The sequence below is a fragment of the Adiantum capillus-veneris genome, chromosome 19 (assembly GCF_014529385.1).
Source record: "Adiantum capillus-veneris isolate H3 chromosome 19, ASM1452938v2, whole genome shotgun sequence".
Classification (NCBI taxonomy): domain Eukaryota; kingdom Viridiplantae; phylum Streptophyta; class Polypodiopsida; order Polypodiales; family Pteridaceae; genus Adiantum; species Adiantum capillus-veneris.
In genome coordinates this window covers 72,837,066-72,854,646 of record NC_140949.1, presented here as the reverse complement: position 1 = coordinate 72,854,646, position 17,581 = coordinate 72,837,066, and the positions used below count along the sequence as shown (strand labels likewise).

Sequence of the window (17,581 nt, the reverse complement as noted above, 5' to 3'; positions counted from 1 at the left end):
GACGACAGTCACATCACTGCACATGACATCACAAGACATCACATGACAAATCAATCACAAAAAAATTCATTCCAAATCTCAGACCATGACTACCAGCAACGTATTTAGTAACCACATCTGGATCCGTCCCAGACCTCATTGATGTCGCATTAACTAATCCTTATTGCGATCATGTCTATAGAGATTTATAAGACTGAAATGCTGCAATCATTTTGTCTTTCAGTTCTTGCACTTAAACAAGTCAGATGAGAGAATACAAATCATTCATATTCAATTTTGGGAATTCCATTTCATAAAGTCGTACAATAGAATACTGTTAGCACGGTACTATCCGTGAAACCCAAAGGGATATCAGTGACTCTATTTAATCCAGGTAATCTATGACAAAGGAGCGGAGTGACTCTATTCAATCCAGGTAATCTATGACAAAGGAGCGGAGTGACTCCCCTCTTGTGCAATCCCTCTGCACTAGATTCAACCATGCGGATCTGTGGGATCTCTCTGAGTAGACGCAGCTAAACCGAATGCTTCAAGGTAAAATTCCAAAATCTGAGAAGTATCTGCTAGGTCCTCCTCCTCCTCCATCCACTTCGCATCTAATGCCGGATAACTAAGAACCGCCCAATCACTTTACCTTTCACTTTTTTTTTCCCCCCCGAGAAAAAGATCCTTCTATTAGTTAATGAAACTGCCCATAGGGCTACAACCACCTCTACAAGAGAGGGCTACAACAATCATGATGGGGAGACTCTCCCAATGAAAAAACAACATATGTACAATGGGGCTAAATCAAGAAATGGGAGGAGGGAAAAGCTACACAGGTGGACGGTAGTGCCATCTGAGCACACCCTGGACCATGGTGAAAAAAGGCCCAGGACGCCAGAGTCGAAGGAAAGCCTCTCTGCGCTCTTGCATGCGGTCGGAGTTGCCCTGGAGTCTCTCGAATTGTCCTCTGAGAGTATGGATCAGCTCTAGCCAAAGATCCCGAACAGTCTCTGCTGGTGGTACAAGACGAGCTTTGAAGATGCGGAAGCAGCGGGCCTGCCAGATGAACGAGAGTGTCAGGCCGCTGATGAACTTCCAACACTCGTCTCTCTCACTGCACCACTCCTGTGGAGTAAGCTCTGTAGCAGGCTGGAGTGTACGACGATCCCCCTGCATCACTATCATCATGCTGGTGGAGGATAGCTCAAACTGAAGTGCCGGGCCCGTGAGAGTGGACCAAGCAGTTACCCCCCAAGTGTACTGCCGAGCTATGGAAAGAGCTGGCATCAGTCGAACAACACGAAGCCCCACCTACTGTGCCAAAGGACAATCCCAAAGACTGACGCTAACTCTCCACAAGATGGTCACAAGCTGCACATGCGGCCGAGAGACCACTATGCACAAGCCAGCTCCCAACTGCTGTAGCTCGGTGTGCAACCAGCCACTGGAAGAAAGTGACTCGCTTCGGCTGTCTGGAGTTCCACAACCTCTCCCAAAAGGCTGCCAAGAACTCAACTGTGAGACCCTCCTCTTGCCAATGAGGTGCTGCAGCAGGACGGGCCTCTCTACGTTGCCAATATGTGACGTCCCAGTCGAACAGTGTACTGAAAGAAAGGGACATCTGGATGGTCTGCTGAGGAGAAAGGGTCCCTCCAAAGAAACTCTCCAGGATCCCACTGTACTCGTGCCAGTGGACAGCTCTCCCAAGCCCACAATCTCTAGTGGCCAGTCTCGAGCTGCTAGGTCGGGATCTATGACACAGGTCCTCCCACAGATGCCCACCACTCGGATCCTCTGAAAACAGCACTCTGCCACCTGTGGGGCCTCTACTGCAACTCGGTGTAAGCGACCCTCACCCTGCAGCTCGAAAAACAGGGAGGGTACAATCTCTGAGCAAGCTTGAACTGAGATGAGAACCTCTAGTCGCGTGAAGGCCCCCATCCATCTGGGCGTTGCTGACTCGAGAGGTGCGAGCCACTCAGCTGGTACTGCCTCTGAGATGTCCTGACACATGTTCTGTACCCCTCTCATGGCCTCTCTCATGTCCTGTAGGCTGAATGCCCTGAAGCTCCTCTGACAAGCCTGAAAACTGTAGCGAGTCACCTAAAGTGCGTGCTGGACCCTCTGCCATGGGACCCCAGGAAACATGAGATCGACTACCAAGCAAGTGGCCTCTCTTAGTGCTAACCGTGGGGTTCCAAACAAGGGGCTGTCTCAGGTGCTCCTCCGTGCAAGTAGACTGACCTGCTCCAGGCCTCTCCGCAGTTGCTCCCAAGATTGGAGCAGACTCACAGTGAAGTGGTCCTCCAGTCTCCTGCTCAAGCCAACTTTGCGCATCTTTGTGAAAATCCATCTAGTGGAGGGTCGCCAGGGGCCTTAGTGGAGGGTCGCCAAGGGCCTCCAGCCCGAGGCACTTTGGTACTAAGCCGCTGAAGCAAGAACTCCTTCCAAGGCTTCTCTCCTGGAAGAAGTCCTCTAACGATGAACTTCCCAAGAAGGGCTCTTCTCTGCTATGCTGGGTCTATTATCCCCAATCCTCCCTGTGAACAAGGAAGAATGATGACCTGTCATGCCGCTTTGGCCCGGGCTACTGAGTGTCACGCCCTGACCAAATGAAGTTCCTGATCAGCCTCTCTACCTGGTTGATACAAGAACTCGAAAAGATCCAACAAGAAGTGATGTACCACATAGTAGCCAACAACTCCTGGTTGGCCACTACAACTCTGCCTGCCAGAGAAAGTCGTGCGGAGCTCCAATGTAACAACTTCCTCTTGATGGACAAGAGGAGGAGAGCAATCTACTGCTCGGGAGACAAGTCCAAACCAACTTGACAGCCCAAGTACCGAACTGCAGTCCCTGGGGGAATCCACTTGAAACCCTCACCTGGCATCCAATCAGGCGTAGGAGCACTACCAACTGAGAAAGCCACTGTCTTTCTCCAGTTGATCAGTGCACCTGATGCACACTATTGTACCAAAGGATAGTCTCAAAGACAATGACGTTGACTCTCCACAGGATGGTCACAAGCTGCACATGCGGCCAAGAGACCACTATGGACAAGCCAACTCCCAACTGTTGTAGCTCTGTGTGCAACCAGCCACTGGAACAAAGTGACTCGCCTCGGCTATCTGGAGTCCCACAACCTCTCCCAAAAAGCTGCCAAGAACTCAGGTGTGAGACCCTCCTCCTGCCAATGAGGTGCTGCAACAGTAGGACGAGCCTCTCTGCGCTGCTAGTATGTGACGTCCCAGTCGAACAGTGTACTGAAAGAAAGGGACACCTGGATGGTCTGCTGAGGAGAAAGGGTCCCTCCAAAGCCTCATGTAAGGTGCAGTGGAATGAATGTTCTTCTTTCTCAAGATGAGTGTTCCATAATTTGCTCAAGGTTCCTTTTAGTTCTTATGGAAGGGAGAGCCTTCCGTTCTTAATGGAGAGTGCTATGATCACGAACAAAGTGATTGGACACTGTGCGTGCAAGTGTATGAGACTGAGAGATAGAGAGAAGAGAGATACGACACCAGAGACATAAAACCCTCCTCCGAAGGCCCCACTCTTGTTGGCGAGAGTGGTCTACGATTGATTGCACAAACGGGTACAATGATGATGCATGAACTGATGCAGATCTGGACCATGTCGACGATGACAACCGGGATGGCGATGACGACAATAGGGCTGAAAATTGAATGATCCTAACTGTTGTCCAAAAACGCTCATTGCGGAATTCTGCGGCGAATGAAGTGCTGATTTTCGGGGCTGTTTTGGGGCTGCTGAAAAACGCTGAGGTGCTCTGATGAAAACACTGAACTGCTCCTGTGTTTAGGGCTGAAAAGACAACCTGATCTGATGCTGTTCAAGGCTGAAACGCAGCCTGATCTGATGCTGAAAACGCTGAATTGGCAGCCTGCTGGAGATGTTGAAAACGCTGGATGCAAGGGGGTGAAGCTGTGCGGTATAGGCTGAAATCGCCAAGGCAAAGGGCTGGCGATGATGCAACAAAAAACGCTAGGGCTGAGGGATGGGAAAAACGCCAAGGCAAGGGGTTGCTTGGTGGTTCTTGCTGAGAGAGGGGAGAACCTGTCGCCAATGGCCTGCTGTTCTCCTGGCTCATCTGCCATTCAGTGCTAACTTTGGTTTGCTTATATATTTTCTTACCCAATTTGCCCTACCTACTTTCCAACAAAAGTCACTTAAATTAATAAGTGAAAAATTTCAAAAATAGGTAAAATAGGCTAAATGCACTGGAAAAATCTCCTAACTAATTCTAATGGATTCTGATGGGAATGCTTATGATCATGCTGTGTGCAAACAGAGGATATACATCTATACTAAGTGACTGGGTATGCACGGTCTATGAATAGACTCACAAAAATGCCAGATCACTTCTAATCTAGACTGACTGGATTGACGGAAGCCTGTTATGCTGTAGCTTGTCCACGGACACATAGGGTTGGATGTGTCACATGACATCCCCTCCTTTTCAAAGTGAGGTACTAGTACCGAACTATATGGCGTCGAGGGAGATCGCCAATAGCATCTCGGAATCGTGGAAGGGACTCTTCGTCGGCCCACTCTAATGTGTGGGTCGTGCGGTACTTGAACTTCATAAGGGTCTGCAACGCTTGCTTCTTTGGTCCGCGCCGAAAGCAACACAAAGTCTTCTGTGGCTCCTTCAATGCTTCAACTTCGTCGAGAGTCATGCTTCTTTCTTCTTCAAGAATCTCCATGGCTGAAAATTCCTGAAACCACTTCCAACCCAAAACCATGAACATACCTACTCCATGTAAAGTGAGTGGAAAAAATCTTGTCTTCCTCAAAGACTGTGCATGCAATGTAGATGAACATATAGACGGAGTGCCAAACCGTTCACCACACACATGCAAACAATGAGATCGAATCTTTCTCTTTTGATCTAAAGCAATCAACTGTGGCAATTCACAACGGAAATGCCCATGCTTGGTGCTCATACTTTTATGTGCTCTTTCTACAACTGTGTCGTACCAAGGAAGGGACATGAAATGTGACTTCCTTAAATGCATACTTTTCAACTTTTCATGAACAATCCGCATACATCCGTGCTCATCCATGAGTGAAACGTGCTCAATGTACAATATGTCATGCCTAGGAAAAGGGACCATATAAAGACGCTGACTAAAATACAGGAAACGATCACGAATGAAACACTCGTATATTGCGTATTGACCAATCATGCGAACACATAGTACTTCCTGTAATGGTTTTTGGGACCTAGGCTCGAGAGCCAAGATCGGTTCTTCCTGAAGGAGTTCTTTGGACCTGGCTCGAGAGCCAGGATCGGGTCTTTGTGATTGATCGTCTATGCAATGAGGTTAGCTTCACTAGAGAAAGTATCAACTAACACATCATCCTTCTTGTGAACAATCACATCTTCATGCAACTCATCATGCTTGTGAGAAATCACATCTTGATCATGCAAATCATCATGCTTGTCATTGTCATCCAAATCATCATGCTTATCATTGTCATTCAAATCATCATGCTTATCATAATCATGCAAATCATGTGTGTCTTGCTTTGGAGAAGTAGAGATTGAGAGAGTCTCCTTTTCCTGATTCTGTGCAAAGTGCACCTGTACTTGTGAAAAAAGTCGCCACAACTCTTTCATGTGTTGATCACTCTTCTCTTTGATGGCTTTGTTCTCGCGATCAAATTCTGCTTGTCTTTCTGTGCGCTCACGATCCAATTTGGCTTGTCGTTCTTTGGCTTCCAAGCGTGCTTCCTCGCACTCACGCGCTATGGCTGCCATTCTTTCTTGGTGTTTGCGCTCCATTTCTGCTTTTCTTTCTACTCTTCTTGCTTCGCGTTCTAACTTCCAGTCCATAAACATCTGCTCCAACTCCTCCATAGGAGTTAGTGCAATCCTTGGCATAGATGGGGAAGGGGGATGGTCGGAAAAACCTCCTGGTGGGGAAAATTCTTCTTCGCCTCTCTCATGCTTATCACCTCCAAGCGAAGTATCCATTCCGCTTCGAGTGATGACCATCCACTGAAGTCGTGGGTTCTTGTGGTCCTGGGTTCTTAAGTTCACGAGGAACTTGGGTTCTTGCGGGTCTTGGTTCTTGGGTTCTTGGGGGTCTTGAGTTCTTGAGGTTCTTGAGGGTCTTGAGGTTCTTGAGGGTCTTGAGGTTCTTCTTTCGCTTGCAATCTGTGTTAGAGAAGGACCTTCTCTTCACCCGAGTTCTACTCTTTTCCGCGGGCGCACCCCTTGGCGGCCTTGCGCTCACACCAAGGTTGTTTTTTCCCACCTCACGTCGATTGGCCGGCCGCTAAGTGCACGGTCCGCTCTCAATGAGTGAAAAGAGGCACAAGGGGAGGCTGGACAAGCCCTTCTTTCTTGGATTTCTTGTCACTCTTCAAAAACACGATTAGGAATCGACACGCCCAAGAGGACTTGGGTTACGTGCGACCGCAACAAGAAAAAAGTTTTTTGTGATTCTTGTGGCTCTTTCCTTGAGTGATACAGACCACTGCCAAAGCCCTGATACCAATGTTAGGTGCAGCGGAGTGAATGTTGTTCTTTCTCAAGATGAGTGTTCCATAATTTTCTCAAGGTTCCTTTTAATTCTTATGGAAGGGAGAGCCTTTCGTTCTTAAAGGAGAGTGCTATGATCACGAACAAAGTGATTGGACACTGTATGTGCAAGTGTATGAGACTGAGAGATAGAGAGAAGAGAGATAAGACACCAGAGACGTTGTAAAACCCTCCTTCGAAGGCCCCACTCTCGTTGGCGAGAGTGGTCTACGATTGATTGCACAAATGGGTACAATGATGATGCATGAACTGATGCAGATCTAGACTATGTCGACGATGACAACCGGGATGGCGATGACGACAATAGGGCTGAAAACTGAATGATCCTAACTGCTGTCCAAAAACGCTCGTTGCTGAATTCTGCTGCGAATGAAGTGCTGATTTTCGGGGCTGTTTTGGGGCTGCTGAAAAACGCTGAAGTGCTCTGATGAAAATGCTGAACTGCTGCTGTGTTTAAGGCTGAAAACACAACCTGATCTGATGCTGTTCAAGGCTGAAAATGCAGCCTGATCTGATGCTGAAAACGCTGAATTGGCAACTTGTTGGCGATGTTGAAAACGCTGGATGCAAGGGGGTGAAGCTGTGCGGTATAGGCTGAAATCGCCAAGGCAAAGGGCTGGCGATGATGCAACAAAAAACGCTAGGGCTGAGGGATGGGAAAAACGCCAAGGCAAGGGGTTGCCTGGTGGTTCTTGCTGAGAGAGGGGAGGACCTGTCGCTAAATGCCTGTTGTTCGCCTGGCTCATCTGCCATTCAGTGCTAACTTTGGTTTGCTTATATATTTTCTTACCCAATTTTCCCTACCTACTTTCCAACAAAAGTCACTTAAATTAATAAGTGAAAAATTTCAAAAATAGGTAAAATAGGCTAAATGCACAGGAAAAATCCCCTAACTGATTCTAATGGATTCTGATGGGAATGCTTATGATCATGCTGTGTGCAACCAGAGGATATGCATCTATACTAGGTGACTGGGCATGCACGGTCTACGATTAGACTCACAAAAATGCCAGATCACTTCTAATCTAGACTGATTGGACTGACGGAACTCTGAAGGGCTGCAAGGGACTGCCCTCCTTGGATGGGAAGATGCGGCCCCTGGTGGTCCCAACCTCCGGGTTATTAGCTGCTGAGATCTACTACAAATTTTCAGGCTGCTAGAAAATGCCAGAAAGTTAGATCCCAAGGGTCACTTAAAATAGGAATTCAACATTAGGCTCACCAATAATCCCCTGTCAAAACTTCTAATAATCGCTTTAAAGTAAATCATGTCAAGTCACCTGTAGTTAAATTCTTGTAAGACGTTATTGCAAATGCACACTAGTGGCATGCTCGCACGTCACATGCTCCGTGATTCAAATCACTATGAGACCGCACTAGTGCGTGCGAGTAGTCCTATGCTTCAAAGTGTTTTGACAGCAAGCTGTGCCTCGTACGATTTATTATGGAAAATGGATCATGCAAAGGCTTTAGCTACTCTAATGGATCTGTCAAGACATGCGCATAAGTCTCGGAAATAGGCTCACAAGGTGCACAATAGTGCTAGGCTACAATCCCCTAGGCTTTCCTAGTCTATGGGTCGGGGCCTTGGGTTCGGGTTGTAGTAGCATGTCCACATGGCAGATACAAGCCACGGAGTTCTGAAATGTTTTAAATGACACAGGCTTCGAAAGAATTATTTTTACACATACAAGTCCATGCACCTTGATTGTTACAAAAATCCTCTACTCTCAAATTTCTCATAAGTTTTGTGAGCAGAAGAAACAGTGTCTTCGAAACTATGACATGACAGAAGTTAGGGTCACACGTTCTCAAGTTTTCATGTTTGAGTTTAATCTAGTTTTGGTTTGCCTTTTGACGTTGATACCTTGGGAGTTGTAGGCTTTAGGATGTAACGATTTTCTCTGGTCTTGGTTTGCGTTGTTGTATGGGTTTGAAATGTAGGAATCAAGTCTTTGCGCTGTCTTGTCCTTGTTGTGAATGGCTTCAAAGTTGAGGTTTGCACTTGTTTTATTTTGTCTATTTATCTGCTTTAAAACAAGCAAGGTGATTGTTGAATTACTCACGCTTTGTTAACCTCTTTCTATGTGACTCTTGATTTTTTGTGCTGTGCAAGTGTTGTAGCCCTCTTTTAGTTCGTGAGCTCAGACCTTTTTGACATGGTGAAGGTATATACCTATGACCGTATGTTAGTACTAGTTCTACACCCACTATTGGGCACCGACGACGTTAGTGGGGATGTCGTGGTATTTAGTCAATACTATGCATGATGGAGCTGATGGTTATATTGTCTTGTGGGTGACCACCATGGGTCTATACCTTGCACTTTCCTTTAAGGGTGAATCTGGGCTTATCCTGGATTTATCTAGGTATATTCAATTTATGCTGTGATTGGCATTTCTGCAGTTCTATATTCTGTCACACGTCCCAATCTTAGATTTTGCCAAAAAACCGAATAAAACTATATTCTGCATGAGCAGGCTTGGTTTAATGGAATTGTTTGATAATTCCTTTGCTTGTTTCAGGTTGAATTAAAAGTCATGGTACTAAAATTTCTTTAGTAAACATGTTTACTAGTGTTGCATGTTGATTTTAGAATAAGTGATATGCTACACATTAGAAAAAGGAGTTCGCAACAGCTGTTCAATGCTGCTTATGTGCTGCTTGATTATGTATTTCCTTATGGAAATTTATCCAGTTGTCAACTACCATACATCTTCTTGCATTGATTTGTGCTCAGATTGATCTTGTCCAAGGACCAGAATATAGCAATATACAAATGGATGCCTTCAAACTGTTGGATCTGCTTGGTCCTGAGAAAGTAGATCCAGAAGATGTGAAATTATTGAAGGAGAAAGTGTTTGGTTATAGCACCTTCTGGGTGACCGGGCAAGAACCTTTTGGGGATCTTGGTGCAGGGATTCTTTTCCTAGGAAATTTGAGAGGCAAAAGAGAGGAAGTCTTTGCAAAGCTACAGCGTCAGTTACTTGAGGTGACCGGCTCTAAGTATAACCTTTTCATGGTAGAAGAACCAAATTCAGAAGAAGAAGACCCTCGAGGTGGTCCTCGCGTCAGCTTTGTCCTCTTACGAAAGGAGGTTTCTGAGCCGAAGGCTACAACCTTATGGCAATTTGTGATAGCATTTGTACTCTTCCTTATAACGGCAGGTTCTTGTCTGGAGCTTGGTATTGCTTCACAGGTAGCTATGTTGTTCTGCTTTGGTCCATCCTTGTGTTTTTAACATCATGCTGAAAAAGGTTTGTTTTCTTGGTGTGCTTGTACAGCTTTCAAAGTTGCCACCGGAAGTTGTGCGATATTTTACGAATCCAGAGGTCGTTGAACCACCAGATTTGAACACCTTAGTTCCATATGTAGAGGCTGCTATGCCTCTTACTTATGGAGTTCTTGGAGTGCAACTATTCCATGTATAACTTCGTAGAATGTTACTGTTTTCTATCTTAAGCTCATTGGACCAAAGTTTTGAGTGCAGAAGTGTCCATTGCTCAAGGGTTTTCTTTACGGTTTATCAGGAGGTTGGGCATTTTCTTGCTGCTGCCCGGAAGAAAGTCAAGCTGGGCATTCCGTACTTCATTCCCAACATAACTCTAGGAAGTTTTGGGGCTATCACACAAGTAAGGCCTCTCCATTTTTCACTATTATGTGCGCTGTGAAGAGTTGCGATTCTCTCAGTTTCTGTTAAAATTAACGCATACCATTCTTACGCACATGGCATTCTTTTGTCACTCTGAGTCTTTCATGTTTAGTAATAATCCTTAAGGGCAGCTACTTTGTCTGCAATTACGTTCCCTTTCATTCAGGAGTGGGCACTTTGAATGCATAATTATCGCCAATTTTTGGGATGCCGGGAGGAATGAAGCAGCAAACACAACCAGCAAACACATCCGCATCACCACCTTCACTATTGGCAAAGGGATATGGAGTTGCCCTCTGACTTTGAGATAAAGCCTGGGTGCAAATAATCGTCTCTAACAGGTGCTACTAATCATGACTTTTCATGTCGGAAATACACCTGCAAAATGTCTGTAGTATCGCCATCTTGATGGCGATAGCGATGAAGAGAAAATAGTTCTGCTACAAAACACGTTCAGAATTTCCCAATGAAAAGGTAATATATGTTAAATGATGGCCAAATGAGGATATGGGAGGAGGAAACCACCCCACTGGTGGACGGTACTCCCATCTAGCCGCGCCATGAACCATGGCGAAGAATGGCCCTGGTCGCCAAAGTCGCAAGAAGGCCTCATGGCGCTCCCGCACACGGTCGGAGCTGCCCTGAAGTCTCTCAAACTGGCCCCTACGTGTATGGATCAGCTCCAGCCAAATGGCACATACAGTCTCCGTCGGTGGGACGGGTCGAACCTCGCAGATGCGGAAACAACGGGCTCTCTAAATGCATTATAGTGTCATGCTGCAGACGAGCTCCCAACAGCACTCTATCTTTGCTCCGCTCCTGAGAAACAAGCTTTGTGGCAGGCTGGAGTGCAGGCCGGCCTTCCCATATCACAATCATCGTGCTGACTGAAGCCAACTCAAAGCGAAGTGCTGGGCTCGTGAGTGTGGACCAAGCTGTAGTGCCCCAAGTGTACTGGCTAGCTGTAGAAAGTGCAGGCATTAGCCAGAGAATCTGAGGCCAAACCTGTTGTGCCATGGGGAAGTCCCACAAACGATGGTGCTGGGTCTCAAGTGGATGGTCACAGGTGGCACATACTGTCAAGAGGCCACTGTGCACCAACCAGATGCTGACTGCAGTAGCTCGATGGGCAACTAGCCACTGGAACATGGTGACTCTCCTCGGCTGTTAATCTGCCAAGAACTCGGACATGAGGCCTTCATCCTGCGAGTGATCCGCTACAGCAGGATGAGCCTCTCTCCGCGCTGTCAGTATGTGGCGACCCAACCGAACTGTGTATTGGAAGAAGGGGGTCCCGGGTTGATCGGCTGATGTAAAAAGATCTTGCCAAAACCACTCCCACGGGTCCCACTGCACTTGCACCAGAGGGTGGCTTTTCCAAGCTCATAACCGCGAGTGCCTTGACTCAAGAGCTGGCGGGTCAGGGTCTATGACACAAGTCCTGTCACTGATGCCCACAACTCGGATCTGCTGAAAGCAACACTCGGTCACCTCTGGTGCCTCGATAGTGACTCTAGGAAGGAGACCGTCTTTCTGAACCTCAAAGAACACACAAGAACCTGTGTTTGAGAAAACCCTAACTGAAGTGAGTCGCGTGAAAGCCCCCATCCAGCAGGGTGCTGCCGGCTTAAGAGGGGTGTGCCACTCTGTAGGTACAGCCTCTACGATATCTTGACACATGCTCTGCACCCCTCTCATGTCTCGGAGCTAAATGCTTTGAATCTCCTCAGGATGTGCTGTAAACTGCAGCCAGTCCCCAAAAGTGCAGGTTGGACCCTCTGCCATGAGACCCCAAGAGACATGAGGTCTACTACCAACAATGTGGCCTCGCGGTTTTGATTGGTGTTCTGCTTGGTTTTGGTTTGCTCGGTCTTTGGTTTCCTCCCACTATACAAGTCTTTCAAGTCATGAAGATAAAAAATGCGGAAATTTAGGTGTTTTTAGCCTCTTGATTCCCCACATTGCCATTCTGTACCCTTTCCCCATTCTTTGTTCTGGCTTGTTATTCCTGTTCCAATGCTGCTGCTGAGAGAGGTGTGTATTGAACCTGAAAGTTCCACAGCCCCATTAACGTGCAAAAAAAATAGGGGCACCCAATCCGTAGGTAATACCTTCGAATAACTTAAAGCTTCTTCAAGACGGGAAAATCAAAAGGATCTCAATATATGAATTGACATTCTATGGTTTTGAAAAATCTGACTATGCTGGTCTCCAAATGTCATGCTATGTGAGATTTAAATGTGTGGTACTGTATTGGGCTTTTACTAATCATACATGTCGTACTTATAGCTTGCTGCAATGTGATTATCACTTTTTAGCAAAGTGTAACCAAGTCCATTAGGACTCCGACATGTTGTTTGACCCTGTATATCTGTGAGCAGTCTGCCTTTTGCTCTCTTCATCATAGACATTACATAATCCTTCAACTCATTTTTGTATCCGCTCGAAGCAGCTATATCATCTCATGGCTTACTTGTTGTACTTGTTTGCAGTTCAGATCCATTCTTCCTGACCGAACGGCAAAATTTGACATTTCATTGGCAGGCCCTCTTGCTGGTGGGCTCTTGTCCCTTGCCATGCTTGGTGTTGGGCTTTTGCTTTCGACAAGCCCTGAAGCTGCCAGCGACTTGGTACAAGTCCCTAGTATGCTATTCCAAGGATCGCTTCTACTAGGATATCTAAGCAGGAGTGTCCTTGGCTATAAGTGAGTTATCTTGTTTCCACTAATGAAGTCATTTGTAATTTCACGAAGGTATTAAAAGCGTTTCTGGATTTTCTGCAATGAATTATGCCACATAAGCATTTATCTAGGCTTGAGTTGTTTGCTTACTTTGTATGCAAAATTCAACTGCGCCGGTGAAAATTTTAAAAAAAAACCTCTCTTTGAGAGTTGAAGTCACTGTGAAAGTAAGTGGAAAATCTGCCAAGAAATGTTCTTGCCTATGAGAATTTCTGTGTGTAATTTGTCATGTTGCTGCCACTTGATGGAAGAAAGAATTACTTACATCTCTGAGAAGAGCTTGTTGGGCATGAACATCCTACGAGGACATTGGTTCTACTGAACCTGACTTCACAGAATGGAATTGGAAAGTGAAGATTTGGTTTGTAATCAGTAGGTGATTTTTCAAGGGGGTCTTAATTAAGTTATCAGTGTTCGTTAAAATTCAGATAGATAGTTTGTTCTAGGTTCAAGTCTAAATCTTACCTCCATAAAAATGAATGTTATGGAAGCTAGTAAAAAACTTGAATTTTTGATGGACCTCTGTCTCATATTTTTTTTTTCGAGGAAAAGATCCTTCTATTAGTTAATGAAAACTGCCCATAGGGCTACAACCACCTCTGCAAGAGAGGGCTACAACAAGCATGATGGGGAGACTCTCCCAATGAAAAAACAGCATATATACAATGAGGCTAAATCAAGAGATGGGAGGAGGGAAGAGCCACACAGGTGGACAGTAGTGCCATCTGAGCACCCCTTGGACTATGGTGTAAAAAGGCCCAGGGCGCCAGAGTCGAAGGAAAGCCTCGTGGTGCTCCCGCATGCGGTCGGAGCTGCCCTATAGTCCCTCAAGCTGTCCTCTGAGAGTATGGATCAGCTCTAGCCAAAAGTCACGAACAGTCTCTGCTGGTGGCACAAGGCGAGCCTCAAAGATGCGGAAACAGCGGGCCCGCCAGATGAACCAAAGTGTCAGGCCACTGATGAGCACCCAACACTCCTCTCTCTCACTGCACCACTCCTGTGGAGTAAAGCTCTGTAGCAAGCTGGAGTGTAGGTCGCCCCCCCTGCATCACTATCATCATGCTGGTGGAAGATAGCTCAAACTGAAGTGCCGGGCCCGTGAGGGTGGACCAAGCCGCTGCCCCCCAAGTGTAGTGTCGAGCCGTGGAGAGAGCAGGCATCAGCCGAAGAACTCGTAGCCACACCTGCTGGGCCGAGGGACAGTCCCAAAGACAGTGACGCTGACTCTCCACCAAATGGTCACAAGCTGCACATGTGGCTGAGAGACCACTATGCACTAGCCAGCTCCCTACTGCTGTGGCTCTATGTGCGACCAGCCACTGAAACAAGGTGACTCGCCTCAGCTGTCTGGAGTCCCACAACCTCTCCCAAAAGTCTGCCAAGAACTCGACTGTGAGACCCTCCTCCTGCCAATGACGTGCTGCAGCGGGGAGGGCCTCTCTCTGTGCTGCTAGTATATGACGTCCCAGTCGAATAGTGTACTGAAAGAACGGGACTCTTGGGTGGTCTGTAGAAGAGAAGGGGTCCCTCCATAGCCACTCACCAGGATCCCACTGTACTCGTGCCAACTGACAACACTCCCAAGCCCATAGCCTCCAGTGTCCTGTCTCAAGAACTGATGGGTCAGGGTCTATGACGCAGGTCCGCCCACAGATGCCCACTACTCGGATCCTCTGAAAACAACAATGCTACCTGCGGGGCCTCTACTGCAACTCGCTGTAGTCGTCCCCCACCCTGAAGCTCAAAGAACAGGGCTGAGACAAACTCTGAGCAGGCCCTGACTGAAATGAGAACCTCGGGTCGTGTGAAGGCTCCCATCCACCAGGGTGCTATTGGCTCGAGAGGCGTGAGCCACTTAGCTGGAACTGACTCTGAGATGTCCTGACACATGCTCTGCACCCCTCTCATGCCCTGTAGCTGGAAACCCTGCACCTCCTCTGACAAACCTGTGAACTCTAGCGAGTCACCTAGAGAGCGCGCTGGACCTGCTGCCATGGGACCCCAAGAAACATGAGGCCGACTACCAACCAAGTGGCCTCTCTGAGTGCTAACCATGGGGTTCCAGACGAGGGGCTTCCGTAGGCGCTCCTCCGTGCACGTCGGCTGTCTCTGCTCTAGGCCACGCTGTAAGAGCTCCCAAGATTGAAGCAAACTCACAGCGAAGCGGTCCTCCAGTCTCCTGCTCAAACCAACTCGGCGCAACTCTGTAAAGATCCATCTGGTCGAAGGTTGCCAAGGGCCTTCTGACTGAGGCACCCTGGCACGAAGCCTCTGCAGCAAGAACTCCTTCTAGGGCTCCTCTCCTGGAAGAATTCCTCTGACTACGAACTTCCCAAGAAGGGCTCTGCTCTGCTTTGCTGTGCTGGATCAATGATCCCAAGCCCGCCCTGAGAACAAGGAAGTGTGATGACCGACCAAGCCACCTTGGCTCGGGCAATCTGAGTGTCACGACTTGACCAAAGGAAGTTCCTGATAAGCCTCTCTACCTGGCTGATACAAGAACTCGAGAAGATCCAGCAAGAAGTGATGTACCACATAGTCGCCAACAACACCTGGCTGGCAACTACTACTCTACCAGCCAGTGAAAGTCGTGCTGAGCTCCAATGTAACAGCTTTCTCCTGATGGACAGGAGAAGAGGAGCAATCTGCTGCTCGGGGGACAAGTCCAAACCAACCTGACAACCCGAGTACCGAACTGCAGTCCCTGGGGGAATCCACCTGAAACCCTCTCTTGGCATCCAATCTGGCACAAGAGCACTGCCAACCGAGAAAGCCACTGTCTTTCTCCAGTTGATCAGTGCGCCCGATGCACAGCAGAAGGTCTCCAAAGCCTGCTCACATCCGTGTAGATTGGCCTCCTGGCCCTCTTAAGTACAAGGCTGAGTGAGCCATCTAATCCCCAACTCTTGGAAAGTGGGCTCGCTGCTGCTCCTGCGCGTTCCCCTCCCCCCCCCCCCCGCCTGCTCCTGCTCCCCCGCGCCATAGCCCCCCCTTCGCCCTCGCCCTCGCGCTGCCCCTGCCTGCGCGCTGTCTGTCCACGCGCGCTGCTGAGCTTACACCCAGCCTGCGCGCAGCCCAGCCAGAGTGCAGCCCAGCCCGCTGCCCCCCTTTTGTTTGCTGCCCGTTGTCTCGCCGCTCCAGCCCCTTAGCCCCCCCCCGCCCCCCCCCCCGAAGGCCTCGTTTGAATTGCCTGGCAGTGGATTCTCAGTTGGTTTCTCCTTGCCGAGCTCTCAAGCGTTGGCCTTCTCGTCCGCCCTTCTCCTTCAGAGCAGCAGACACTAATGGAGGCTCATGCTCCACCTCAGAAGACTCCTCCGAAGCCCCCTCGCCCGACACCGCTGAGCCCACCATTCGACTTGCTGTCTCACCGACAGAGCAAGCGAGCCTAGCCGATGAGGTAGAGCATCTGCAGGCGACCTCGGTCATCTGCAAGATTCTCGGCACCCGACCCAGCAGAGGAGAGCTGCGTGACCTTCTCCAGGCCCGCCTTCTCGCAGAGGTGGGCAACATTTTGGATGTCGAGATCCTCGGACGGGGGTACTACCAGATCGAGTTCGAGACTTCCGAGATGGCCTCCAAGGTCATAGCTATGAGTCCACTGGCTATCTGAGCATCACGCGCCCACTTTCGATAGTGGCGACACGGTTTTGACCCGACTTCGGATGTGCTCGTAGAGGAGGCAGACATCCCCATCTCAGTCTGCTTTCCGGGTTTACGGAGGGAGTACCTTCCACTGCTCTCCAGGATTGGCTCCGCCATCGGGACTGTTCTGGAGACACCTCGTACGGCAGCATCAGTAGCTGCCAAGGCGGCCGGCATCCCTTCAGTTCGAGTTTTGGTCAGAGATACCCACACGCTCCCGAAGGTCATCCTTTTGCCTCGGGTGAGTGGGGGTTGGTTTAGGCAGAGTGTGGAGTACTCGGGTCTCCCGAACCAGTGCTTCATTTGCAAACAGATAGGCCACCTAGCGAAGGCCTGTCCATGGAGGAGACCACGACCTGCACCTCAGCCTCAGTCCCAGCCTGCCAAGGTTGGGCCGCAGCCTCAGCCAACGACACAGCGCACAGATTCTGAGCCACCCTCCGAGCCTGGGGCTCCAGCGGAGGAGGGGTGGCAGCAGGCCCGTGGCCGTCGACGCCAGGGGCCACAACGTCAGCCTGGCACTCAAAGTGGCCCTCAGGTGCTTCATTTGCAAACAGATGGGCCACCTAGCGAAGGCCTGTCCACGGAGGAGACCACGACCTGCACCTCAGCCTCAGTCCCAGCCTGCCAAGGTTGGGCCCCAGCCTCAGCCAGCGACACAGCGCACAGATTCTGAGCCACCCTCCGAGCCTGGGGCTCCAGCGGAGGAGGGGTGGCAGCAGGCCCGTGGCCGTCGACGCCAAGGGCCACAACGTCAGCCTGGCACTCAAAGTGGCCCTCAGGTGCCTACTCAGTAGCAGTGGGTTCCCACGGGGAATCGCTTTGGTCCTCTTGAGCAGGAGGAGCCTCCTACGCCAGCCTTCTCTTCCGTTTCACCCTCGCCAGCCCCTCCACCTTCAGATTTCCCCTCTTCCTCCTCATCCCCTCCCCCGCCCTTTGCTCCCGTCCACTCCCCACCTCGCCCCCCTGTCTCTGTCGTCCCGCCCCGCTTCTC

The 17,581-nt window shown here is 49.0% G+C and overlaps 1 protein-coding gene across 2 annotated transcripts in view; it reads left to right on the top strand.

Annotated features, from left to right (window-relative positions):
- EGY1 (Peptidase M50 family protein) overlaps positions 1–17,581 on the top strand; it is a 71,278-nt gene that overhangs the window by 1,322 nt on the left and 52,375 nt on the right. For both annotated transcript variants that reach the window (XM_086490800.1, XM_086490798.1), the window contains 4 exons: positions 9,294–9,752; positions 9,838–9,978; positions 10,084–10,185; positions 12,698–12,909. In XM_086490800.1, coding sequence (XP_086346926.1) covers positions 9,294–9,752; positions 9,838–9,978; positions 10,084–10,185; positions 12,698–12,909 — 914 coding nt within the window. The remainder of the gene's footprint in view (positions 1–9,293; positions 9,753–9,837; positions 9,979–10,083; positions 10,186–12,697; positions 12,910–17,581) is intronic.